At 47.3% G+C, this 27008-nt stretch overlaps 2 protein-coding genes across 8 annotated transcripts in view; both read left to right on the top strand.

Annotated features, from left to right (window-relative positions):
- LOC149364927 (monocarboxylate transporter 12-like) overlaps window positions 1–22447 on the top strand; it is a 28424-nt gene extending 5977 nt beyond the window's left edge. Inside the window, exons 1-5 of one of the 5 annotated variants that reach the window (XM_089574913.1) lie at window positions 3411–3814; window positions 12631–12884; window positions 13275–13418; window positions 19522–20448; window positions 22282–22447. In XM_089574913.1, coding sequence (XP_089431039.1) covers window positions 12674–12884; window positions 13275–13418; window positions 19522–20448; window positions 22282–22427 — 1428 coding nt within the window. In that variant the 5' untranslated portion in view covers window positions 3411–3814; window positions 12631–12673 and the 3' untranslated portion in view covers window positions 22428–22447. Of the gene's footprint in view, window positions 1–3410; window positions 3815–3854; window positions 4521–4551; window positions 5053–12630; window positions 12885–13274; window positions 13419–19521; window positions 20449–22281 lie in introns of those variants that run through there. The other 4 variants (XM_089574914.1, XM_089574917.1, XM_089574916.1 and 1 more) reach the window with 4 other exon arrangements.
- Window positions 22448–22506: 59 nt separating this feature from the next.
- Window positions 22507–27008, top strand: part of LOC149364928 (monocarboxylate transporter 3-like) — a 32836-nt gene continuing 28334 nt past the window's right edge. For all 3 annotated transcript variants that reach the window (XM_089574908.1, XM_089574909.1, XM_089574910.1), the window contains exons 1-2: window positions 22507–22620; window positions 25564–26168. The gene's annotated coding sequence lies outside the window, so the exon portion shown is untranslated. The remainder of the gene's footprint in view (window positions 22621–25563; window positions 26169–27008) is intronic.

Here is a 27008-nt window from a genome sequence, read left to right on the forward strand (position 1 = left end):
AAGGGCGCGCCCCTGAGTTCGGCACCGGGATCCAGTTCTCCCTCCGGAGGCGGTCTGACGCACATCTCATGGAACCGTTCCTTCCTCTCGCGCCCGGACAGTCCTCTTCTTGGCCTATTCTATCATACCTCTTCCCCTGCACAGTGTCGTTGCGGCGATCTGATTAGAGACAGTACTAGAGGCGTGCACCTACACTCTCTCCATACCACAAACCGCCCCAAGCTATAATAAACGCGTAAACGGTTTTTCTCTCTTTCTCTCTCCTTCCAGTGTCCAGGATTTAAGTCACCAGCACACCGTATGTTTTTTTTTTTTTTTGCCGCAGAGACTGTAAGCGAAAATAACGTTCCAGACTTTTCACCGCTCCTGGCACGTAAAATAATCACCATGGATCCTCATGACAGCACCTACTTCGTCCAAATGGCTAACGTAACACGCCGCCTGCCAGCTATGGTCCGTGCTAATAGTACTAGCCGCAAATATTTGTCGAAAAATAAAGAGCAGGCTCCAATTGTACATATATATAAACTTGTACCTCTCTGAAATGCCTACTTCAGCATATCGCAAAACTCACATACGTGAGCAGCCGCGCTCAAATTTCGCGCCACCGACTATCGTAATCGTGCCACTTTTTTAAACGTCCTTTTATATTTGCTTCTAGAGAGACGTACCAAACATGGAACCTAATTGTGGGATATTGTGAACAACTATGGTCCGGTAACAGAAGTTTTGTTTTCAGTAATTAGTCCTTGTTTTAGGGACTAAGTTTGTGCGTTGCGTGAAGGCGTGTTTAATAGGAGGACCGTTAGGAACGATGGGACACAAACAATTGCTATTGTCATACTGTAACAACGGAAAAATATAAACTCGGTTTGATTTAAGCCGATTATGCTTGGAGACGGGGATTTCCCTCTTCCCGCTAGATCTTCCGTATACCTATAGCCTTACATACGCCTGCACCGGGGGATGTTCACGATAGGACGTCTAATGCCAACGTATTAAATGTACACCGACATGACTACACAACATCGGAAGATGCTTTCTCTCAGGTCACTGCATTTGCATGTCGTGGCGGCACTCTGCGCTGATGACCAGGGGCGCAGTCAGGGGGCGGGGGGGGGGGGGGGGGAGGGGAGGAGGGGGGTTCGGTGTCAGAACACCTCGCGGGAACGGATATCTGGCGTATTGATTATCCCCTGCAACATCCTCATAACAACCAAACACCTTAACTGCGATCTAAAAAGTTAATTGACATAACCTGGTTAATTAGTACGCCAATTATCAGTTGGAACCCGTTTTATAACGCCCGCCACGGCCACGGTCATGATCGCACGAAAAGGACAATTTAACCGCCAGAAACCTAATTTAAAAACTACTTCGCCGTCCCTGAAACACCATGTATATATGCTCATCCGGGATCACTTTGCGGTAAAGTTTACAGATCAAGCACACAAATGCTACCGCAGAGTTAGGTAAGGAATCCGCGTTTCTGAAGCAATAGAAAAAGTTTGCCGACGATTACCACGCCTTCTAACGCGACTCTTTACGAAAGCTGCTCACGCTGCTGAATGCATCGTTCGATAGATAGATAGATAGATACTTGAGGCCGTACCCTTTGTAACGGGCGGGCACCACTAAAGTGAGCACCCAGACCAAAAAAAAAAACAAAAAAAAACAAAAAACGAGGTGAAAGTGCACAAAAAAAGGAGAGAAAAAAATAAAAATAGAAAATAAAAAAGAAACGCAAAGTTCAGAGCAAGGAGTGCGCTCATTGACCGCGTTCACATTCGACTCTGCGGTTTCGCGCGGTTAGACACAGTGCGCCACCAAAGAGTCAGTCGACGCTTGGTTCGCAGCACACCCTCGCTCTTGAGCTTGGAGTTGTCTCCCTCGTCGTCCACCGCAGGATCGTGAAAGCCGAGCGCCTGAGGGAATGTGGTGCCCTCTGTCGGCATCGGATGGAGTCTCTGGCACGACATCACCAGGTGCTCGATGGTCTCCTCCGCATCGCCACACGCTCGGCATAGTGCGGCCTGTGCTTCTGATGTTGCATCGAAGCGACGGCGGTACACCAGTGTCCGCAGCGCTCCGGCCCGGGCCTCAAACAGCAGTGTGCTACCAAGGCCGTTGTCAAAGATCTTTTCAGGTCCGATGCTGTTCTTGCACTCGCGGTACACAGCCAGTGTCGGTTTTTCAGCGAGCGCCTGCAGCCACTGCTTATTCTCCAGTTCTTGGACCCGTCTCCTTGCCTCCTGTTTCCACGCCGTTGCTGATTCGGCATTTATGGGTGTCTGGAAAAGGCCATACTTGCCTTGTATCCGGTGGAGGCGCTTCACCCATGTAGTGCGTAGGCATGTCGCAGCGAGGTATTCAAAGACCCGCCTAGCCCATCGGTCGCGACTCATGAACTGGAGTCGACCGCGGTACTCTAGCTTGCTGCATGCCTCCCTTGCCTCAAAACTAGACCATCCAAGGTCGCCTTGAATGGCTGCGTTGGCCACCCGTCCATGACAACCGACTGCAGTGCGGCCGACCTCTGTCTGTCTGCGCTCTAGCCAATTCCTGGTGGCTGATGGGAGGCAGACCACCGCGTTGGCGAACGTGAGTCCTGGTACGTGCGCGAGCTTCCAGAGGTCGCGAACCATAGTGTACTGATGGCACCCCCACAGGCACCGACGTCTGAGGATGCATTGCGCTCGGAGTGCAGACTGACGGACCTTGGCCTCGTGCAGCCTGAACATGTCAGTCTCAGCGCACAAATTTATGCCCAGGTATTTGTACGATGTGTCAACTGTCAGGGGCTCTTCGTTCAGCGTCAGCAACAGCTGATCAGTCGCTGCTTTACACGGTGCGCCCTCTATGCGCAGAAATTCGAACGGCGCAAGCGCTTGTTCTCGCCGCTGCACGCAGAGGACGGCACAAATGCGTGCCGCGTAAAGCTCCTCAATATGCTGCTTCATTGAGGGGCTTTAGTGCCGCGTTGAACGACGGTACTTTCCGTCGCTCTTGTTCTCCCTTCTGTTACGCCAACTACGCTGCAGAAGCGGACAGCGGGCCCTTAAGTGGCGTTGCTGCAAAATATTTTACCACCATCTCGAGCATGCGCTTTTCTTTAAATGTTCGTAATAGTTCAGTGCGAACATAAATTCCTTCACAGCAACAAAACAGCACGGTATGCCACTTCAGCTCTGACGCCCCGGAGCTGCAGTACGTTATAAGGTACGATATTCGTACTTCTTCATTATTCCAATGCAGCCTCCACAACCAGAACTACGTATCTCATAACTTCCTCTTCAATAGCAAAACCTCCAAGCCACGGCGCTGCCGCAAAGGATGACGTGATAGCTGCCACCGCCACGATTCAAAAGGGGAAACTGTAGAGTGCCTTCCCGGCTGCCGGCATGTGTCGCGTTGTGCTTCTATAAATAAACGGCACTGGAGGTGTCGTTGGACAATGCTCACGTCCGTTTTCAGCACGCCATTTGCCGAAGGTGGGCAGCTCCAGATGCAGAAGAGCAACTGCCGGACCACGGCGCTGTTATCGCCTGAGCTGGGCGTCGCCAGATTGCTTCGAGGATTCTAAGGATTTCGCCCGCTCTATTGCGCTCCTGTTGATAACGGGTTGGAGAAACACAACGCTGCGGTCCTCCTGCTCATATGCGCGGCCATCAGTGACTGCATTGCGCGCTGCTGCGGCCCCTCCGACAAAGGGTTATTCTCACGGCAGGCCGAGGACACCTGATTTGCAGTGCTGATCACGCTCTACGAAGCCGATAGGCAGCAGCAGACGCGTTTCCGGAGTCGGAACAAACCGGTAGGGCAAGACGCTTTTTCGCTGTGGCACTGAGGCTGCGAACGCACGCTCATTTTGAGCGTATAGAGGGTATTCACTTGCACCATACGAACCTCCATTTTATCTGGGTCGTATACCCGCAGCATACAACCGAGCCCCGAACGCCGTGTCAGAGTGTGTGATTTCCGCGAACTTTGAGCGCTGTATTATCTTTCAAAACGCAAGCCATCCTCAGAGAAAGAACAAGGAATAAACATGACCTTGAAGTTCCCCCAGTGCCCTAAGTGCGCAATGCCCAAACAAATTGTCCATTAGTACATGAGTCGTGGCAATGGTGCTAACCGTCGCACCTTAAGCACCCCATTCTGGTGCTCCAGCGGCGCTGGTGGCGTCGCATCCCTCATGAAAACGCAAGAGCGTCTGTAGACCAACGTGGGCAACTTGGCTTCTTGTCATAGCAACTTGTGTCAGATAATGAGCGCAAGCATTTCGCAATCGCGAGCGAGAATTCACAGGAAGTTTTCAAGACAAGTAAGGTACGTTCGCTGTGTCTGACGGCGGTTTTTTGCAGCCTCAAGAGATTCTCTGTGCACGGTTCTCTGACATTTGCACCCATCGCGTGAGCGTTTGGAGAGCATGCTAATCGTCACGACGTCACGTATCTGTCCGCAAATACGCATGCCCTGCCAACTATACAGCGGAGCGCCAGAGTGTCTGCGTGTTGCCGGTAGGAAGAGCTACTTTTACTGACTTCCTTCTTTTTGCCCGTGTGGCTTCCTTGTCACAAAAGCGCGAAGTACACTTTTATTTGCGGCTGTCCTGCAATGAAAATTGCCCTCCGCCCAGTTTTTCAAAGCTGCGGCATTTGTAAAGTGGTAGGCACTCGAAGAAGCTCGAGGCGGCGATAACGCTCTCGCGGCCTTGTCGTGGTGCGCTCATTGGATGCATGCCAGCCCCCGCCCCCTGCTCTTGTAAGCCCCGGCAGGGAGCAGACAGAGTCGCTCGCCATGGCACCGAGCCGAACGACGACTCCTTTACCGTGCTACATACAGCTGGAGGACCGTCAACGTCACACGGAATCCACGCAGGTGTAGTTAGGAAACGCGAGCGAAAAGAGTCGCTTTTGGGACACGTGTGGAATTATGAAGCAATCAGCCTGTGTGCACTGAGCCACCAAAAGCCTGGAGTGTTCTTGTTCTGTGACTACTGTTCGACGTAGAGTTTACTGCAAATCTTCGCTCATAACGTGATTAATACCTGTAAGTACTTTTAGCATTGCAAGTTTCCGCTACCGGTGCATGGTTATGGATTTTTATGGCGCAAGCATAGCTTATGATCACCTTTGAAAAAATTTTTAGACAGCTCATAGACAGTCTATATAAAGTTTATAAACTCTCTAATAATTAACGCCTGCAAGTCTAAACGGTGTGTTATGGCGATGAATTGTGGAATCTAAAGTTAATACAGACCGATGGGCTACATTACATGCGAATGGGTGAGATGAATTACTTTTTCAGTGCTACAAAACTTTTAGAAAAGTCGAAAACAGTCCATATACCCTAAATGCGCTTGAAGGTAAATAAAGTGCTGTTAAAGTTTACATGTGCGTTGGGAGTGCTATCTCAGTAGAGAAGGCTGGCACGGAGAACTGTTTGACGTTGTTCAAGTAAAAGAAAATTTTAGAGAATTGAGAAGCGTTTTCAATAACTACAGTGACACGAACGAAATTGAAGAGTGGAAGACGCAGGGACACAACACAGCACTGACTCACAACTGCCGGAATATGCACCCAACTGGCTGCCAGGAAAGGAAAGTAATTCACACAAGTCGTGCGTAAGAAACGAAAAAGTACAACAGGCACGTGTCGACATTCGCATTCAAGGTAACATATTTATTTTTCTGACGACGCTATGAAGGGTACGCCAATACATTCTTCTGGAAGCCTTCTGCACTTTTTCGGCTGTTTTTCTATAGGGAAACCAGAACCCCTTTCCCTCCGTGTAGGGTAGCAAACCGATTGGTTTGGTTTGGTTTATGGGGTTTAACGTCCCAAACCAACTAAGGCTATGAGAGACGCCGTAGTGGAGGGCTCCGGAAATTTCGACCACCTGATTATTCAGGTTAATCTCCCTGCCTTTCCTCTTCTACCTCCTCCTCCTCCTCTGGAGGGTAACCGGCCTGTGTCAGGTGACCCACTCGGTTGTGGAAGCTTTGCTTCAGCACCTTTTCTTTGCAGAATTGGCAAAAACAGGGTGAAAACAGAAGTGGGCTGATGAGTATGGAAGGATGGGTTTTTGGCCGCGGGGCTCAAAATCCAACATACGTGAGATGAAGTGAAGTGAAGCGAGAATTTTATAAACCTAGTAAAACCATTAACTCGTACTTCGTGTGTTAAAACCATTGGGTTGAAGCACTCCAAGAACACTGAATAGACATGAAGGAACTGCTCCTCGAAATAGAGGTGGTCACACTCTAAAAATTTGCTAGGGTTTTAACGTAGTTAAGCCTAGTAGACGTGTGAAAACATTTGCTTAGCTTGGTTGGCTCATGGTTTTTCTTTGCTGGATATACTCAGCATGTCTAGCGACGGTATTAGTTGGATAGTAGTGAAGGTTGGTTTATTGAGTGCTTCAGCGCTACAGTCAGTCGCCTGCCTCAAGAGCTTCGTTTGCCGTTGATGATGATGATGTCCTCGGGCTGAATGGCACATACCCACGGCGGGGGATCGGCCAGGGTGCATAGCGGATACAATCGCACTCATGTAGAGGGAATGGAGCATATTTAAATTTAAAATTTTGGGACGCAGAGCTAAAATTTGTACAAAACGTTGGTGCATCATCGTCTTCTTCCTTCCAGAAGTATTAGTTGATGAAGACGACAATGTGAAATGCACGGCGCGAGAGTGTGTTGCAGTTTAACGCGAGGCGTGATGGGCTGCGGCAGTATGCATAGTGCTCTAGTGCACTGGCCAGCGAAGTTGATTTGTTCGCGCCGCAGCAGGTTTGAATTCCATTCGCGGCAGTATTTATTTGATTTATTTATTGTTTGGCCAAGGTAACCCTTAAAGTCAAGCTTCGCACAAACTCTAGAGCCGGTTTGACCTCGTGGAGTAGTGCTTTCGCAGAAAAACATTCAATCGCCCACAAACCTAAAAATGCCACGAAACCTGGAGCCTTCGGGCCGTTGTTTCACTATTCTCTCACGCGAGGCTAGAAACATATCGCTGAGAATAGGTGTCAGGCATAAATCAACGCAGATTCCATCTTTTGCCTCCTTGTTTTTATATTTAAACATCTCCATTCCATTAATCAAAAGTAGATTATACTCTAGAGTCTACTTTTGCTAATGGAATTTCGATGTTTATATTCAGAAAGATGGAATCTGTATTGGTAGATGTAAAATCCGCTGGTTTTATGCCGTAATTTACAGAAGTTTTTTTTTGTTTGTAGAAAAAAAAAGAAGGAAGGCGTAGGGGAGTTTTAAAAATCAATTGTTCCTTTTAAAAATGTTCAGAACAGTTAAAATGAATTGCTTGTTTCAGTCCTTCTATTAAGAGGCAATTCGATCGAAAACTAAAAAAATGACTCATTAAATACAGCTCCAACAGCGACAGTTGTGCCACACCTCCACATCCTGAAGCGCAAGTGTGTAAACACTACCGCCCACCTGGATAGTGTGACGAGAGATTATGCACTGTCCAGATCACCCGCTGCGAGGCGCACATATGTCCCTGAAAGCTCAGCCCGATCTGGGTCACATCCTGTTCGGCCTGACGGAGAACACGCGCGTCTACGGTTGCAACATATCCTACACTAACGGCGGAGTTTTTTTTTTCTTTTTTTTTTTTCGGGGAAAGCATTTCCTGTACAGCTCCCGTTGTCGAAATTTGTGCACTTAGTCGCTTCTACGGGTGGCAGCGCTCGGAGCAAAGCGATGCTGATTCCTGGCATGCAAGCAAACAAAAATCTTCTGCTAGTATAAGCGCAAAAAAAAAAAAATCGCCACAGCATACATATCATCACTGGGTGGTGGAAAAGCTGCTCACAACATGCGAGCAGACTGGAGTACATTCGGCCTACTTGCGGCCAAGAAGAAATGAACTCGCTGGCGGCGATAAAAGCTAGCATTATCAGCAGTAGTCAGAGAGCAGAATCGCCGCCGCTCTTCACCGCGTTCAATTTAAGGCTGACGAAGAAGTTTCTAGATAAGGCGCGGGAAGCGCCCACAATAAACTGGAACGATGTAGAACTAAAAATCGCGAAATCGGGTCGCATCTCTCGTCACAATATCGGCAGTTTTGAGCATGAGCAAACAAGCATTACAAAGTTTTGATGGATTTCTTCCTTTTCAGTAAGGATTAGCTCGATACTTTAAACTAATGAAAGGTGGGAAAATACACCCAGTGTGAATACAAACGCGAAACTTGTATCAGTGAGCATAAAACGGCTTCAGACGTGCGCCATGCTCCACTTCTGGTCGTGCGTGACGTAGCTGTGATGCTGTCACTTCATCAGGAACACCTTCATAGTCCAGTTCACCTATAGTGGGCGAACGATCTTGTACAGACCAAAATAGCAGCGTAAAAGTTTTTGGCTGAGTCCGCAGCGGCGGATGGGCATCCAAACACAGACTCGATCAACTGGCTTGTATTCCATGTCGCGTCTTTGTGCGTTGTATAGCGTATGGGGTCGGCGCACAGCTAGTCTTTGATGTGTAGCCGGGTGAGCCGTCGGGCTTCTGAGAGCTGAAAGTCGTCCACGACACCGCGATCATCTTCGTCGGTGACGTTTGGCAGCACGGCACCGGGTGTGTTCTTGTCCTTCCTCCCGGGGACTAGCCTGAACCTGGGTACTTGTACACGCAGGAGAAAACACCTGCATCCACGTTAGGGCATCGCATTTTCAAGTTGTCACCGATTCTCTTTTTCCTTTCTCGTCTTTCTTCATCTCCCCCCCCCCCCCCTTCCCCATTGTTTGCACTGGTGCTTTACACGATTCCTGTACCTCGCGCATGCTTTAAAAGCTACGTGTTTCTAATACTGTAGTACACTCGAAAAAGGCTGGTACTCCAGTCAAAACGTCGTGAATTAAATCCTGTTATCTGAGGTGAAATAGGGTATAGGAGCAGCTGGATCAATTAACTAACGATAAGGACAATTGCGCAGGAGAAACTTGCAGGCAAGAATGACAGAAGCGGAGTTTATGATTACCCAACAAAACAGATCAGAAGTTTAGACTAAAGAGGTGTGTGGAAGAAAGGCAACAATATGAGCTATTGGATCCCCCCAGTATGTATGCTCCAATTTATTAGCGCTTAATTACCTTCGATTTCGCGTAAACTCTGTGAGATTTTGACACAAGTACGTGTATTTGCAGCTACTCGTAAGGTAAAGCAAATGACTGACACGAGGACCAGCGTGAGGATGTGGGCACAAGAGGACAACTACCTTTTCTTTTTACTCATCATTGCTTATTACCCAACATATTTGACAGAAGGCAAATGATTGCTTGTTTCTGCGCAAGCTTAACTCGCTTGTCACTGTACCGGCAAGAAAGCCAGGTAATGTCGACCAGCGCAAGACTCTTGTCCGCTATGCATTCTTTGTGAGTCGACAGTTATACATTATCCGTGACAAAAGTCTCCAAGACACTCGACCGAAACCCTAAAAGCGTAGTTGTGTTATCAGCTGATAGCTCGACACCACACTTGTGCAGGTGAAAGTCGGATGCGCCTGCTCTCTTTTGCGACAGTGAAATCGCGCGTTGATTGCCACACGTCAAGATTATGCGCCTGGGTCTTCTTACGTGCGTCCCGAAGACTTTGTCCCCGTTGCACGTCGAGAGCGAGCGAACTATGGCGGTATGAATTGCCGCATCCTTTGAAGCTCTTTCAGGGAGTCCCACAGGTGCGCGAAGGGCCTGGCATGAAGTACGGCGCTCGGCAAGACGGGAAGCAAGGAAAGACGTCTTTTCATTTCCTCGCTCGGCACGCATTGTCGTGCGCAGTTTTTCTCGACAACATACCAACTATCCCTCTGCTCTACACAGACGCAAGTTGGTCTTTCACATCTTAGCAAGCAAAGGAACACTGCAGCGCACAAATATCAAGGAATCTGTTTTCTATAACTCCAACAAGGAGGCCACTCACACAAAATTTGTTTTCATTATTTTGTACTCCGTTCTTTTATTCGTCGATCTGTACTCGACCTCAAAAGTGGTTGTCGCTGGCGTCCATGACCATGATTCTTCCAGCTAATAAATTAAGCTCGATTTCCAAAGCTGTTTGACCGTTAAAAAGGAGCGCGATCAGTCCAAACTTCCGCTATCATACGCCGGGCTATCTCGATTGCCGAAGCAAAGGCGGGCGCCTTTCAGTAATAGCTTCCCGTGCGGAACCTTTTGAAAATAAGTGAACAAACCAGAGAGAAATATACTTCGGAAAAGAAAAGCGCCTGACTAAGGGCTCACAATCGCTTTCATTGGACCACGGCCGCGTGGCCATCGTGTCGAATTCGATGGGATTGATGGGTATACAGACTAGGGGTGTGCGAATATTCGAAATTTTCGAATATAGTTCGAATATTATATTTTTAGTATTCGTATTCGATTCGAAATCCAAGTATTCGTGTTGTCTCGAATATTCGATCCGACGCGAATATACTTATCTAGCCGAATATTCTATTGTGAGCACCGGCGTTCATAACGGTCCGCAAGTCCTTTCGACAGAGACATAACAACACGGCGGCGCCTAGAGCAATGCGTAACGTTGGGCCATGGCGTAGCTGACTGCAATGGTGAGCTTCTTTGTGGTCATACCTGGGAAGCTGGTATAGTCAGAGCTGTGCACGAAGTACCTCGCAATACGTGCCAGTTCAGTGCCAAGTGGGAGGGCATTTTCTGTGGCTGGAGGAGTCGTTAAGGGAACTACTTCTGCCTGACCATGTGGAGCAGCGGGTTTTGCCTTCTCGATAACCTTTTATGTTCATCCCAGCAACGCGCTTTTGTGCTTATGGCAAGCTAGCCTTAATCAGTGCTGTGTACTAGCCATCTTCTCTGATATTTCCACTCTTCTAAGAATAATGTTCGAGGCTTTGATGCTTTTTGTGCAGCCACACACACCTTTTGTGTTCATTTAATCATTGATAGTTAAACTGTGGTGTTCTTGGGTGCTCAAATAAACGTTTTGTAGTGGTTAAATGCATCTGTTCTTGATTATTCGATATTCGATTCGATATTCGGAACCAAGTATTCGTATTCGATTCGTATTCGAAAAATTTGATATTCGCACACCACTAGTACAGACCCTTCATAGCGCGCCTCTGCTGACGCAGCTGAGTGAGCAGTTGAGGCTGCCGCCTCTCGATGTCCAAGCTCCGTTCTCAGTAATCCGCTTGGGCAACACACACAGAGATATGTGGACGTCCTAGCGAGAGACATGCAACGGAACGCGGCGAAGGCCTCGACAGGAGGTACGTTTGGCGAGGTATCACGCGACTCCTCTCAGGCACCGCTCGACCCGCCGACCTTGACCATCGCCGGGAGGCGTAGCAGCTACGTATCGCCAGTGACGTCGCTCGACTGTGACGTTGCTGTCGTCGTTCCTGGGCCCCGAGGTTGGAGCGGCATTTGATAGCGACAGCTGCCGAGATAAAGAGCTGTTCAGTACCTTAATGCACTTCTAAGCAGTATCTTGCTTGAAGGGCAGCTCCGGCCTTCTTTTTTCTACCTCCACGCATATCAATTGAACTTTCATGGCTGGTATTCCGAAGTACTCTGCTCATTTGCTCCATATGTTGTAGCCCAGCGGAGTTTTCCTTTAGTGCCAATTAATCTAAAATTTTCCCGTTTCGTGGACACAATCAGGGAGGTTTATAACGGCAACCTTGCGTGTCTGACGTTGCAAGTTGACCACCCGTCGATATTTGCTCTGTTTGCCGACAGAAAAATATTCGACCTTGTGTTTGTGTTTGGCGATTTCGGACAAGTGTTTGTAGAAGCTGTCACTTGCATTTGCCGGTTTAGCCAGTCAACGCGCACAGGAGGAGTTTTTTTTTTAACAGTATTCGTGACGTCATGCTTTGGTTCATTGTGGCGCCATGCTTAGGTGAAAATCCATTTCTGGATTTGTTTTTTTGTTTTTCTAGATTTATAACTGTTTTTCTCATTATTCTGACGAATTGGAGGGCACACTTAAGCTCCGCCTTAAGAGTATTATGTGATAGTTTCAATGTGCTTAATGACCACATATGTGGAATTGCTAATTCTCGACATTACATCTCAACATTAGTCCTCCTACATTTTTCGAAATGTAGCGAGAAAAAACGAGGACCCAGAAGAAGGCAGATTTTCATGTACGGGGCGGAACATTTGTTATAAATGGGATCGAAAGAGAAAAAGCTTCCCTGATTTCCAGGTTCGTGAAAATACTCAACAAAAGTAGCATGTCTTAAGTCCTCCAGGAAAGCGGGTGGGAATAGTTGATTATTTTTGTAGCCAACAAAAATGCCAACCGGTCTTGAGTTGCGAAATTAATTTTTGAAGAACTCAATCTGCACCAGACTTTTAACAAAAAAAGTTATGCAAAATTCTTACGTCAAGTTTTCTGCAAAAATAAGAACAATTAACCTGAAAATTTAGAGCTAAAAACTATCTTTCCAAGCATGCATCCTTAGAGAGACTTAGATCCGAGCCCTTAGTTTCGAAATATATTGTTTCCGCATCACTAGCTACGGCCAGTGATTTGCAATAAAACCCCATTCTCGTACTCTCTCGAGCAAAGACCCATCGTCAGCTTGTGTGCACATTACCTCTCTTCACGCTCACTGCTCTTATGCGCAGAAGCCCGCAGCTGATTCCGGCAGCGGTCCGTCGAAGCGGAGCCATGGGGTCGCTGAAGTACGACCCACGCTTCGGGCTGGACTCCCGACATAGCTGGGTGGTGGCTGGGTTCTGCAGCTGGTTCCTGTTCATGGGCTGCATCGCCCAGCGGGTCTTCGGCGTCGTCTACGTCGGCATCTTGGAGGAATTTGGCGTCACCAGGCAGGAAGCCTCGTGGCCAATGAACATCATAGACCTCCTCGCTAGTCTCTCAAGTGAGCTCACAACACTTACATTCTTCTCGCCAATCTGGTACTTACCAAAGAGGGCAGCTTTTACACCCACACGCCCAGCTATCTTTACAGACACCAGTTGTACAGGAGTTGTACCCGGGGGGAGGGGGGGGGGGGGGTATGCAAATGCTCTTGCAAGCGTTGTCTTCTTGGTTTCTTAGTGTGCTAACACAGCCTGCTCAGACAATGTAGAGATCTCGTTGTCCCTCTTTAGAACCGGAGCAGGACGAAAGCTCTGAGAAATTTTACCTTTTATTTATCACTCACTTCTTGCTTGCACGCACCCTGCGACTCCCCGAAGCTGCACGTTTAAACCTCGGATCTCTATACACTACGCCCTGATGCAGTGCGTTTGCTTTGTTCAAATTGCAGATCCTGTGTTCGGATACCTTTGCTCTCGATACTCCTGCCGTATGGTACTTCTATGGTGCGGTCTGGCTGGCCCACTCGGCGTCATCTTGTGCTATTTTGCTCCCAGCGTCACCTTCGTAGCTGTCTTCTACGGGATGTTAAACGGTACGTACTGACGCACAAACTACCAAATGTCGCCTTAATCATTTCTTACGACTCTCAAAAATGATGCTCATCTCCTGTCAGTGAATTTTCACTCCATTCAAACCCAAACAAGAGCGAAATGCGATGCCAATAGCACTCTGACATTTTGTTGTTCATGATAAATCCAGTACCCTCAGTGAATTTGCGAAATGTGTTGGCCATGCGATAGAAGGAAAAATGGGAACAGATGGAGTGCCTTAAGCGCACTATGCATATTTGTTTATTTACTTCTACGGGAATTCACGCGTTAAAAGAGGGAAATCTTTCCCTCTGATGAAGCATGAAACCGTTTTCTAGGTACTCGTGCCAAGGATGAGAAACCCGCGGCATGATCTTCTTCTTTCGAGTCTCAAGTGTTTAGCGCGGGAAAAATAGTGCACGGCGTTTCTGGGCGCTTAATATGCGGCCGAAATAAAGTGTTTTTTCTCTCTTGTCTACAGAATTAAAGGGAGCAATTATGGTCCCTTACAAAAATGCTTCTTGAGACAGTGTTGAAGTTCTCATGAGCAGACTCAACATGCCATGTTGAATTTTTGTTGTGACCAGGATGGGCTAGTGTTGGTGAATTGTTGAGGCCGAGTTGAAACTCATTGGAAAAGTGGCCACTGTGCTAGAGTTGAGCATTCTCAATGAAATTTCTGCTTTGCGTTCATGTTGAATTCATGTTGGAATTACGGGAGTGAATCAACACGCCATTCTGAATCTAGGCTGGGGTAAAAAAGCAAAAAATCCTGGGAATGCATTCGTATTGCGCCAGATGGACCGACTACCAATGCAATTTTCGGCGGTATATTCATATTGCTGCGATTTCTCGTTAACGTGAAGCCATCACCCCCTGTGACGTAGCGCTCCACACATACGCACAAACACGTATGTATATAAATATATATATACACATCCATACATATACATACACATCCTAACATCCGTCAGATAAAGAGCATGGGACAGTACTGCACACGAGGCTATAGAAAGAACTGACAGAGTTCATCTTGATCTTTAGTACAACCTCGGCTTCGCCCTTATATAGTCCTACTCAGGGGTGTCCGGACCTGCGCAGGTTATGGCCTGCTGATCAGCAAAGTTATGTCAGTTATTACTCTTAATATTTATTTATTTTATGTGTAGTAGAAGTAATGAAGTTCATAGGCAACGGTCTATTATTTGACGACCTTGATTTATTCGTAAACAACTTAATTAAAGCATTAATTAAGCGCCCTTTTTTATGAGAGCACATACGAATCCTCCAAAGTAGGTATGCCCGAATGAGCATAGTGCACTTTTTTCTATGCAAGAAAATGACTTTGAGCGGTTTATGAGAGTTTTAACGGGTGCTGCATGCGTTCTTAATATGTGTAATGTGATCAGGTTCTGTTTACACGATGGATGTCGAAATGATTTCATTTAGTTAGGCTTAGAAACGGCTGCCTTGAGATGATCAACTTAAATCCAACAGAAATTGCTCAACAGTAAATCTCTTGACTACGCTCAACAAAAATTCCGTGTAGCAGGTGTTGAGTAGGCTCAACATACATTGAGTTCATGTTGGTTTCCAGTTGATTCAACAGGAGCTCAACAAGGCGTCAACTGAAGCTCAAAAGTCATTTTTGTAAGGGTTGAGTTATTGGAATGAAAATGTGCAATTATTAAATTTGCGTTTACGTTGCGTTCTGCTTCTGCTGTTGACTATAGAAGCTTTCAATGATGAAACTTCTACCGGCATTGTCTGAGAAGTATTTTACTGGTTCCGTGCATAATTTGGCAAGGACACCTCCTATATAAGAAGATAATTGAGGAAACACTGACGAGAAATTGAGTTCATCTGTATATAGATAACTTAAAGAGGGGAATTGCGCTAAAAAGACACGGACGAGAAAGGACATGGACGGGCGCAAACTCGCGACTGATTTTATTCAGAAAGAACACAAATATATATATACCTAGATGCTTATCCAATCATTGCCTAAGCGCACATGCCAGGAAAGTTTTCTCTTTCTTATAAAAATTGATACTAGAATCGCTTATGCATTCATCACCTGACTTATCAATGAAAAAAGCCTCTGCGAGTTCACGTGCTACCTGGTTACGACTGCGCCTTACAATTTCGGTTCTAGCCAGCAAAGGGTGGCATGCTTTATCAGGCGTAGCCAAAAGGCATGCGCCGCAATGTAAGGGCAAATTTGACCCTTTTCCGTTATTCATAGAAAGCTGATGTTCCCTTAGTCGTTCATTTATACAACGGCCCGTCTGGCCGATGTAAACGTTTCCACATGTCAGGGGAATCTCATACACAGCCCCGACAGAACACCTGACAAACTGGGTGGCGTGACGCTTCGTGCAGTCTCGTACGCATTCCTCGCCGGAGACAATCCGGGGGCACAAAGAGGACAACTTGCGCGGGGCAGAAAATACCCCCGGCACACCGTAGCGTTTGGCTACATTCTTTAGGTTGTGGGACACCCTATGAATATAGGGGACAACCGCCGGTCTGGTCTTCGGTTTACCGCCACCTTCTTAGATAGATAACCGCGTGATAATCCCATGGAGGCTGCTACTCTCACCGAAAACAGAGCTTTTGCAAGCTAGAGAGGAATAAAAAACTAAACAGAGGCAACGCCGCCCCCGGCTGCTTTCGCAAGCTCCCTGCGGCAACGCCGAGGCCGTTCGTTTGGGTGCGGTTCCCTGAGGCCAGGTTACACCACGGCGCCGGTCTAGAGCGCACTATACCGGCCGTGGTTACCTTCAACTCTGTTGTATTTATTTATTTATTTATTTATTTATTCAATCCTGCCAGCCTTAGTAGGCCCAGGCAGAAGGGGAAATACAATGTGGTACAAGACAAAGTAACATCTAGCACACAAACTAAAAGATAAAGAAAACAAAGACAACCCATGCATGATTCGTGCAAAAAAAATAGGCAAATTGAACACAATGCCTCAACAGAACTGGAAGTATAGCATACAAAAGTCGTTATAAAAAATGGCAATGCGCTCAGTGCTTAACAGTACAGTCAAAGGAAGCTGGTTCCACTCAGTTATTGTTCGGCGAAAATAGGAATATTTAAACAAGTTGGTTCTGGCCCGATAAGGTGTTAAGTACTAGGCGTGACAATGTCTCGTTAATCGCTTGACTAGTTTTTAAGCATGAAATGCTTTTAGCTCCCGTTGTCGGCAGTGTGGTGACGTCACGCCGAGACCGAGAGCCATCATCCGGGCACTGAATTCCAGTCATTCGGGCTCTAAAACGAGAACATCTGGGCACCGTACGAGACTTAACGAGATTTAACGAGACTCTCTAAGCCCTCCTACGCGACCGGCATGCAAGCGCCGGTTAGTCTCCAAAGGAGTCACAAAAAATAACTACTTTCTCAATGTTTATCAAGATATCAGTCGCTGTGCGTTTGATAATGCACGGAATTATAATTTCCGATTTCTAATAACGCTTGCAAAAAGCACATAAATGCCACGATACACTTCGTTGTCATACGTGATCTCTTAGGGGCTTCGCGCATCGAAGCAAAGCCGCGCAGGCGCACGGGGGCCCGGGGGAGAAGCGCTGCGTTCAAAGGGCAAGGCATCGCGCCGAACGGGTGGTGGCGTTCCTCCCTTCCATTACGGTGCGGTTCGGGTGTCCACCGAGATGGCAGATAATTACTGCGCCATTTCCTGTCCTCAAAAAACCTAGCGTTCAAATGACAAGGCATCGCGCTGAACGGGTGGTGGCGTTCGTCGCTTCCTGTACGGTGCGGTTCTGGTGTCCACCGAGATGACATTAGGCCCGTAAACATTTCATGCTTACTCTACTCTCGGTTACGGGAGAGGCAGAGATTTTTATGTAAGGGTCCGGGCTCATTGATAACTTGTTATTTTTCAACAAAAAGAGAAATTTCAGTCGTAAAAGCTTTCTTGGAGTTTCCAGTGTCTGTATGCCATTAACATCCATTAAATTTGTAGGGGAGTCGGTAGTGAGGAATTTGGAAAAAATAAAACGAACTGCTTTCCACTGAATCATTTCTAACGCATGGATATTAGTTTTAGTGAAAGGATCCCACACTGTGCAGGCATATTCTAATTTCGGTCTTATTATTGATGTATAAGCTAGGAGCCGCTAGGAGCTTGGTAACACGAGTACGCCCGTATGGGCCTAAAAGGGCAGTAAGCTGTCCTCTAGCACAACACCTTTTATTCCTCTAGTATACCCTCTTTCATAAAATGGAGTGCCCTGGAGGACAACTTACCCTCTTTTTACACCCTTCTGTTTAAAATTCAGCCCCCCCCTCAAGGCAGTGATCAGGGAGTTCTTTTTGGTTTTTCACGTCACGTGGTTGAATAGTGCGACGGGAAAATTTTAAAATGTAATTTTCGAAGTTATAAATGCATTTTATGCTGCTAAAAAGCGTCAACATAACCAGAAAGAGCTAAAGAATCAATTTTTCCTAAGAACAAAATTGGGTTCAAGATAGAACAGCTTAATGCAACCACCAGCATCCTTTACTGAATTTGATGCAATTTTTTTCAGTGTATTTTTAACTACAAGACACTACTTTAAAGTGCCGCCAAGCGACCACGAAGTGTGTTACGAATTTGGTTGCACTGGTGCCAACACGTTTGTTCGTTAAAAAATTTCAGGCGATTTCTGAATGCTGGCAGATATATTCAGCGTGCTCTGATCGGACGACACATCTGACTGCTGCACTTCACCTAACCAAAGCACTGCGAAATGATGGACAGCTTGTATGCCGCGTTTAAAAACCGTTACCATAAGCGGGAACACGAACGACTTAAGTAAGGAGGATCATTGTCTGTATGTACGAAACAGTCTACCGAATATTACGCCGGTATATTTACAGGTAGTTATACTGCGGCAAATATAATGGAAAGTGTGCGCTGTGGGGTACTTTAGGTTTCCACCCACGACGCACTCGAACCTGCACGCCATTAAAACAATTGGCCAACTACGTATGGCTCCCCAGACTATGCGATGCACGCACAGAAAAGTGGTTCACTGTAAATGAGTGACAACGCATGGCCGTTGCTGCGTTGCAGCTCATTTCTTCAAGAGCGCATCTCGCCCGCACCGTGCTTACGGCAGCTGGCTGATGCTACTGCCTTAACTGGTAGGTAGGTGCCCGATTCTCTGTCTTAATTGCACAGCCCAACGAGGCCGCGTTTATGCCTCCCGGTGAAAGGCATTGCGTTTCCCAGCCAGCGGCGTGAGAAATCTCCGGGCGATCGAGTCCCAGATCGCCCTTACTGGAGCCAAGCAGAGCTGTTGCAAGCGCCTGGATTCGGCCAGCAGTGCAATTCCGATACTTCTGGTTCCGACATCACTGTAATTTCCCACATCCTCTTTAGTCCTTTGAAATACCAATGGGTATATAGTGCTGCTGCAGGACCCGGCATAGAAAGGTGGTCGGCTGCGAAGGAGTCTACATTCATTACGTTCAAGAAAAACACATTAACGCAAGAGCACTCCATTTTTTTTATTAGAAAGAGAGAGAGAGATGAAAGCGATGACGGACAGAGAAGCTTTCAAAGGGGCACAGCACTAAACTCGCAACTGAAGTTCATTAAAAATAATGAAATGTTTTTAACGTGCATTTGCGGCTGAATTAGGAATAAATGTTACCTGAACAGTCCAACCAACTGCAATTAAAAGCTAAAAATGATAAGAAAAGCAAAAATAGCGGCTACCTGCACTAATATATCCAGGATGGCATAGGTGTTGAAGAAACATTTCTATATTGCTTATTTTTCCGTAAACGTTCAGCGCTATGTTTGAAGTACTGCTCAGAACTGTGCCCAAGGACACTTGCGAGCTTGTAGCGCGTTCGCAACTTTTATAACCACACCTGTGCTACGAAACCACGTAGCGAAAAGAAGTTCATGGGAGATTAGTTGAAAGCGAATAATTTTACGGAGCTAGTGCATGAGCTGGGTTCTGTGCCTTGCAGCCGCGATTTGTGCATTCACAGGTTAAAACCGCCCGTGCGTTCTTGCAATTCTCACCGTACAGTGTTGGTTTGTGGATGAATTGGCATCTAGAGTGACTGTTACCTTTGCAGGCATCAGCATTTCCGGCACCCTCACGGCGATCACGGTCGTCCTGGCGCAACACTTCGAGAAGCGGCGAGCCACTGCCTACAGCGTCGTGTTCACGGTGTCGGCGTTCAACACCTTCATGTTTCCCCCGTTGGTGGAGCTGCTCCTGTCCACCTACGGCCTGTACGGCACATTTCTCGTGCTTGGCGCCATCTGTCTGCACACTTTTCCACCAGCCATCGCTATCACCAGCCCTGAGTGGATGAAGCCCTCATTGAACGTCAAGAAACAGAACGCTGCGGGTACAGGCACCAAATGTTTGCCGCCCGAAGAAACTGAACTTGTTGCTCCCCACATAGAAGAGAATATGACCTGTGTGAAAAGCGGACAAACCCTCAACCTCGATCCTTCGAAAGACGCCTCACTTGTTTTGAGTCCTTCGACTGAGGAGAAAAGCGGTGCCCCTTCTCACTCTATGCTCCCAGAGACTTTGAGGAACTTTGTCACAGTTCGTTTCTGGGTTGACTCATTGTCCTTCAGTGTTATGTATTTGGCCTTGTCACTTTTCCTGACTCTTGCCGTGGACTTTGCAAAAGACAAAGGCGTTTCGACGATGGACGCGGTGTTCATATTCCACGCCTTTAGTGCCGGTGACGTCATTTTCCGTGGTGCCTCTGGCCTTGTACTCGACTCCAAGATACTCAGTTCTGATGGCGTCATGCTGTTTGGCTTCGTCCTCCAAGGAGTCGGAGTAGAGATCCTCGCGTTCACCGACAGTTTCCCGCTACTGATCGTCGGCTCACTCGTATTCGGCTGCGGCAACGGACTGCGAATGCCTATAGCCGGTATGGTTCTCATCGGCGACTTTGGCCTGAAGGCGTTGTCCATCGTGTTCGGCGGCTTTGCACTCGTCTGCGGATTAAACGTCTGGTTCCGAGCACCGCTCATAGGTAAGATTGATTTATTTTCTCTCTAGGTCAAGTCATGACTGGCACAAAGTGATTGCAGTGAACTATCAAAAAGAATTAAGGTGAAACCTTCCCAAAATAGACCTGTCATAGCCAAATTGAAGCCTCTATTTATGAAGTCATGCGCGAATTCTTGCAGTCACTAATTTACGCGATATTAATAGACTTCATGACGACCTTTTATGGGGTTCCTCACCAGCGCCTCATTACCAAACTTACGAGTATGAACATAATAACCGAGATTATATACTACAAAATTCCTAACTTCCTAACAAACGACACCCAATTCGTCTTCGTTAACTTGTTCACCTCCGCATGCCCGCGTGAAACCTGTAATGCCACAGGGTTCTGCAGTTGGGCTGACATTGTTTTTAGTTTGTATCAGTGATACAACTACCAACGATTTTCTACCGCAAGACTGTTTGTAGATGACTGTTTGATATGCAGACATCTTACTAACTCTACGAATACTTATTGTTTATGGACTGATCTGATCAAGCTTAGTGACTGATGTGGAGACTGGAGATTAATATGTATAAAAGGAAGGCCATCACATTTACCTAGATTAAAGGGATGCTCTATAGTTATGCATTAAGCACCATCCCAGTAGATTTAGTACCTAGCATGATATTTAAGCTTTCGTTTATCATCCAACCTGTCACGGAGCCTTCACGTATATACACGATCTTAGCAAGGCGCCTAAAGCGATTGGCTTCATTTTGCGCAACTTGCATTCGGCCGACACATCTACAAAACTTGCACCTTACACTGCATTAGTTGGCTCAAAAGTTGAATATGCATCTCCTACAATTGATTCCTCGTTAAGTTTACCTAATAAATAAACTTCAGCCTTTCCAAAACAAACCTGTATGTTTGATCTCAAAGAACTGTTCGCGAACATGAAGCGTAACAGAAATAAAAAGGTCCCTTAACTTAACATTTTTCGAGAAACGCAGTGTGATTAAACTCTTGTCCTTCTTTCAAGCGTTACCATGGTCATTCTTCCTATTCTGTTCTGTACATTGCACCAGCCCATCAAGTATTTTATTGACTGGATCACAGAGCACATCTCTTTTTTGCCAATACAAATCTTCCAGTCACCGCGTTTTCTTGCAATCATTCACTGGAATGAGCTCCCAGAAAATGTGGTGTCATTACTGACCATGTCACATTTGTCGGTAGCCTAAAGCGCTTCCGGCACTGTGAATGCTGTAAGTGCAGAACATGACTGCCTGCAATTAAATGTTTATTCCGTGTGTTTATTATCTAAAATTTTGCATGTTTTGTGTGTGATCTCTGTATATATGTCTCTATTGTAAACCCCTCCCCTTTTTATGTAATGTTCACTCGGAAATTTAGAGTAATTTAATAAAAAAATATGCAGAAATCATTATTGCATGAAACCTTGTTGTCACTCAAAGTACAGTGTACTTAGTTCTAAAATTAGTAATAGCCTAGAACTAAGAACGTTCAACAAGAAAATATGGAACCCATGTTGTAACTTTATGATGAAGATTTCGTAGGTTAAGTTCGTACAATGTTTACTTCTTGTAATATACAATGAAAACAGTGTTAAAATCTTTGGAAATCTCTAGAAGCACGCAGTTGACAAAAGACGAGTAATCTAGGATGCAGTTTAATTCCTGTGTGAAACATGTTGTTTTTCCCATGACCGTGATTCGCGAAAGTAGTCTACCAACACGCGCTTAACAGCTGCTGTAGAAGTAGGACCTTCCCAGACGCGGCCAGGAGGTGCGCAGTTTCATGAAACAGTCAACCAAGAGCATTCTCCGTTCCATCTTGCATCTCCTTCAGGCTACTTCAGGGACCAGAAAGGGACGTACGACGGTGTTCTTCACGTTTTGGGAGTGTGCTCCTTCGCCTGCGTCGTTGTCTGGGCGGTGCGAATCTGCTTGAAGCGTTGGCGGACGACACGGCTGCCTGCAAGTTCAGGCAAATAAAGACTAAATGCGAGTGAACAGTTACTGACCAACGGAAAAGACGGATGTGCCTTAGTGATAAAACGAAGCTTCCTCGCTACTGTGCCTTGAGGTTTCATCGAATGCACTCCTCCATCGGATACCAGTGTTGACGGAGGACACGTCTTGATCGCCTTCGACAGGAAGGATCCATCAGAAGTCTGATTTCCTCCAGGTAATAGTGCGAGTGCTAAGTTGGCAGCAGTGGTGCTAGTGGTGCTGGTGGTGATGTGAAGCGGCAGGAATAACTACCACTGCATTAACCATGCCGCGTTGATAGCTCCACCTGTTACACATAGTAATGCAGAGTCTTGGTCAAAAGTCTTAAGGCCACAGCGTTCAGCTGCAGCGAAATGTATGTTCCTAGAATGCTCCGTGTAGTGGATCATTCAAAACACAAGTCAAGCAGGAAGCTTCTCTATCGGAAGATAAAACCTTCTGCTAGCATTTTAAGGTCATTCGATCTCTAATAGTGCCGTAATGACTCTGTTATGCGGCTGCAGCGAAAAGCCTTTGGCCTTAATACTTTTGACCAAGACTGTACCTTCTACCACTGCCCCAGAAGACTTCTGTCCTCTCATACCCTCAGCAGTGCCTATGCTACATTGCAGGCCTCTCGATTCGTGAGTCCTCAGGCAACACAACGCGAAAGGCGATGCCCGATGGCACGTGCCACCTTCATAGGTTGTGCCGCAGTGTTTCTCAAGCTTGGCATGAAAACATAGTTATACTGGCCGAGAGCCAGTATGGACATGACTCATATCGGCATAGAGATAGAAGTGGCTTGGCACAGTGGATTTTGTGTAGTTAATCTGCTTGTCTTGAAGGCAGCGGCGATGCGCAGGAGATAAAATAAAGTGGCTTCTATTCGTTATAGACCCCGTGTATAGTAATACGCTCGCAGGAACGGCCGCAATGGCGTGACATAATCTGCTTTGTTAAAAGGTAAGCAGGAAAGTTTTGCTCGCAAGTGACTACAGATACCAAGAATTGATCTACCTACAAGAACGAACGTTTTCAGAAGTTTGTGCCGCTCATCTAGAGGGTATTAATACCTCGCTGCAGTCTTGCGGTAAAGTTTAGGCAGGGAGTACTGTCAGGAGCATGAAAGGGTCGCCGATGTAGAGCAGTATTCAAATTCCATGCAGTTTAGTAGTGAGGATTTCGGGGGTGGGTACTTGCGCGAGACAGTTCAGTAGGCAGCTCAGATAAGACATGCGGCATAGTAAAGTTGTTAGGCAAACTACAGCAACCTCACTGCCATGTTTATTGTGTTTTTAGAAAAAAAAAAATATTTTCAGGCACGGGTAGGTCACGTAAGTCCCCATGTTTAAAAATGGACATTTTAATTGCGATTTAGCACTTTCTCTTCTTTTTGTTCGATATTGTATCGCTCCTTGAAATTCGTACACGTATGATTTGTCAGGTAATAAAATATATTTTTTATCTTAGTGCTTGCGGTGTGGACTTTTCGTGTACTTTTTCATTTGTTGAGGTGACAACGTGAAGACTGCTGCTCCAAAAACTGCGTGCTGTGAAATTGTGAAACTTTGATCTCTCGCACAAGCTAGATCTGAACGCCTGAACATTCATCAATATTTGACAAACTTCCAAATACTCGGCACGTTTGCTCGCGTTCAGAGAAAGGCTGTTTATTTTTTGGTCACGACAGGTGCATGTGTTAGGAGGCGAAACTATGAGAAGGCATGCGTCGTTCCATGTAGCAGATTAGACTGCAAGACTGCATCGCTAATTGGATAATTACGACCGTTAACGCGGAGGTCAAATGTCATGTGCGCTTGTCTGATTTATGGCTACTGCTTCTCTCCGTATCATAGGAAACCGTCAGATATCCAAAAACAGGGAGCTTCCGGGCCCCGGACAAGCTGCAAGATCGTGCTTATGCAAAACCAATAAAGAACCATTACAACAGTTACAACAGCCAGAGGCGAAACATCGAGACGCATCTCTGTGTGGTACATCCAAGCAACTCACCTGCTGCGGTAGAAGATGATTGGGGGAGGGAGGATGGCTTGTGTTTTTTTATACAAGTGCTGTTCCTCCTCAACAAATTACGTTTGGGGCAGAAAGGCTTGTAGCGGATGCCGAATCGGATCCAGACAGTTTGCCTTGTAATGCGTAAGTCTATATATATATAAGTGTGCCAGATTCTCCTCCGGTATGCAAGTGCTTTATAAAACAAAGATTTAATGACGGATGGAACCCTAACAGAATCTTTCATATTTTATCGCCAGAGGACGAGTGGAGCACGCAGATCGCAGTCCAAGCAGGTTCCGGTCGCACCCGTCGAGGTTAAAACAATCTGCCGCCTCCCAAGAGGCGCGACCGCTCAACTCAGCTCAGAGGCGACCTTTGCTGGCAGTGCGCCATATGTAGGCGTCTCCACTGCGCGCGCCGCGGAACATGGCGAATGGGCCGCGACGGTCTGGCGTGCCTTCTACTGGAAGAGCCCGCGCACGGGTCGCGGTATCCTCGCTCCTCAATTTCTTTCCCATTGACACGCCTTCATTCGTGTGGCAACACTTCCGCCTGCCGCACTGTCCTGCCGAAGGTTGATTCCATGGGGCTGGTGGACGCAGTAACTTGTACGGTCGGGGAAAACGTCGCCAAGCTGCGGCGGAGGGACAGATGCTTCTGTTTCCTTCTCTTGCGGTCTCTCCATTTATCTCTTTGCCAACATTTCCTCATTACTGATTCAATCATTTACGCTTTGGCGCTCACGCGGCATACTTCTTCGATTAAAAAGCTTCCTCCTGCACCTTTCGTAATAATCTAATGACAGCTTTTAGCAATTTTAAGCATGATGTTTGCATACGTCGTTTTGTCGCAAGCTCTTCGTCCTGTACACGCGGCGCACCGCACTGCAGCACGCTGGCGGCCGGGCAAGTGCGTACTTTTCCAGTTGTTCTCCTAATACCCTGGCGGCGAAATCCGACCCGTAGAAGCAGTGTATAGCCGCCGTGGTGGCGAGGGATTCATGCCCCTTTCTTGTTTTGCCTTCCACGTCTTGATAACCCTCACAGCCGTCTTTGCCTCCCTCGGCGGCTCACCTCCCTCCCCAGCACGCCAGTCTTATTTGATTTCTCTTACCACTCAGCGGGCCTGGAGGCACAACTCGTGGCTGGCTACACTGCCCCTGGCGCTCGGTCAGAGGAGTCGTCTCGTGCGTACCCGGGCAGGGCATATCGCCCTGCCAGTAGGCGCATCGACACTCTGGAGCTATCTGACGCATGGCTTCCGTTGCTGTTCGCAAGATGTGTTCGACTTCATTTCCGGCCGCATCTCTCCTTTCCCAGCTTCGACCAACGTCCCGTCTCTCTCCGGCAGTGCTGCTTGACACGTTCCTTACTTTTCCAAGCGCACTCCCTCTCCCCTGGTTGGCGGCCGCGGCGGCGGCCTTGGCCGACGGTAGCCCCTTCGCTGCCTCCAGCTGAGCTGCTGCGCCGGCGCGAGCGCGTATCAATAAACGCGCTGTGCCAAGCGGCGCCGAAGGCAACGCGAAGTGGTTGGAGGAAGGGCGCGCCTGTGGCTGGCCCGCTCTCGTCTTTCGTCGCCGCTACGGGTTCCTGCTAGCACTCCCGCCGGCGTGGGAAACGCGCACATCGCCTCCAGGGCCGGAGTTGTGCGCCGCCGAGGGTGCGCTGCTGTGCAAAGATGAGTCGGCTCCTTCTGCAGCAGCTTGAGACGGCATGGCACTGATGGGTGAGTGGACATCGTCGACCGTGGCGCTTCGATCGTGGTTTCATAACTCAAAAAACTCTGCCACTATAATCTTGCATCACGAAAACAGAGCTAACGTAATCGTACAGCGCCGCTTGGCCCCGCTCGCTCCTCTTCCTTTCGAGTGAAGGGAATGAATAGCAACGTCGCTGCTCCCAAAGAGCAGCTGGCGGTCGTTGTCGCAATATGGACGCTTTAGACGTTGATGGAGGCGAAATCATTCACAAAGAAGCAAACATTGAGAGACCTACCCTGCCACCAAGCCATTTGTCTTTCGCGCCAGCGAGTGCGAAAGCTTTCGCACTTATATATATCGCGTGCGTTCTTCCTCAGGCACTTCGCGCATAAGCGTCGGGGGTGGAGGAAGTGCGCTGCTAGCCGAAATGATAAAACACGTACACGTCGACGGCGAAAGCCGCCGACCGGTCACTGGCACTCGTCGGTTTCACTCGCAAAACAGGGGCCGTAGATGCAAAATTCCTTTTTCTTTAGTTCTTTTTGTCATTTTTCGTTGCTCGCGGATTTCTGATGACGTAGGTCATTGGGGCCTGGCACCCATGACAAAGGACCAAAAAGCAAATGAAAACACAAGTTTAAAAATGCTGTCCCAGAGCCCCCTTGGAACTTCTGCAGGCATGGGCGACTGAACGCTGTAATTTGGCAACCATATGAAGCATACTTTGTGGGTGCAATCATTGCCATTTGCGGCAGCCACGTAATCAACGCCCCCTGCCTCTGCCAAGTTCTCTGTGGCTACCCCTGTCTATTGGCTGCATCACAAAACCTGTAGCCTTATTCGGTAAGGATTCATTTCTTTTTCAT

The sequence above is a fragment of the Amblyomma mixtum genome, chromosome 2 (genome assembly GCF_055824585.1).
Source record: "Amblyomma mixtum isolate Tamu chromosome 2, ASM5582458v1, whole genome shotgun sequence".
Taxonomy (NCBI): Eukaryota; Metazoa; Arthropoda; class Arachnida; order Ixodida; family Ixodidae; genus Amblyomma; species Amblyomma mixtum.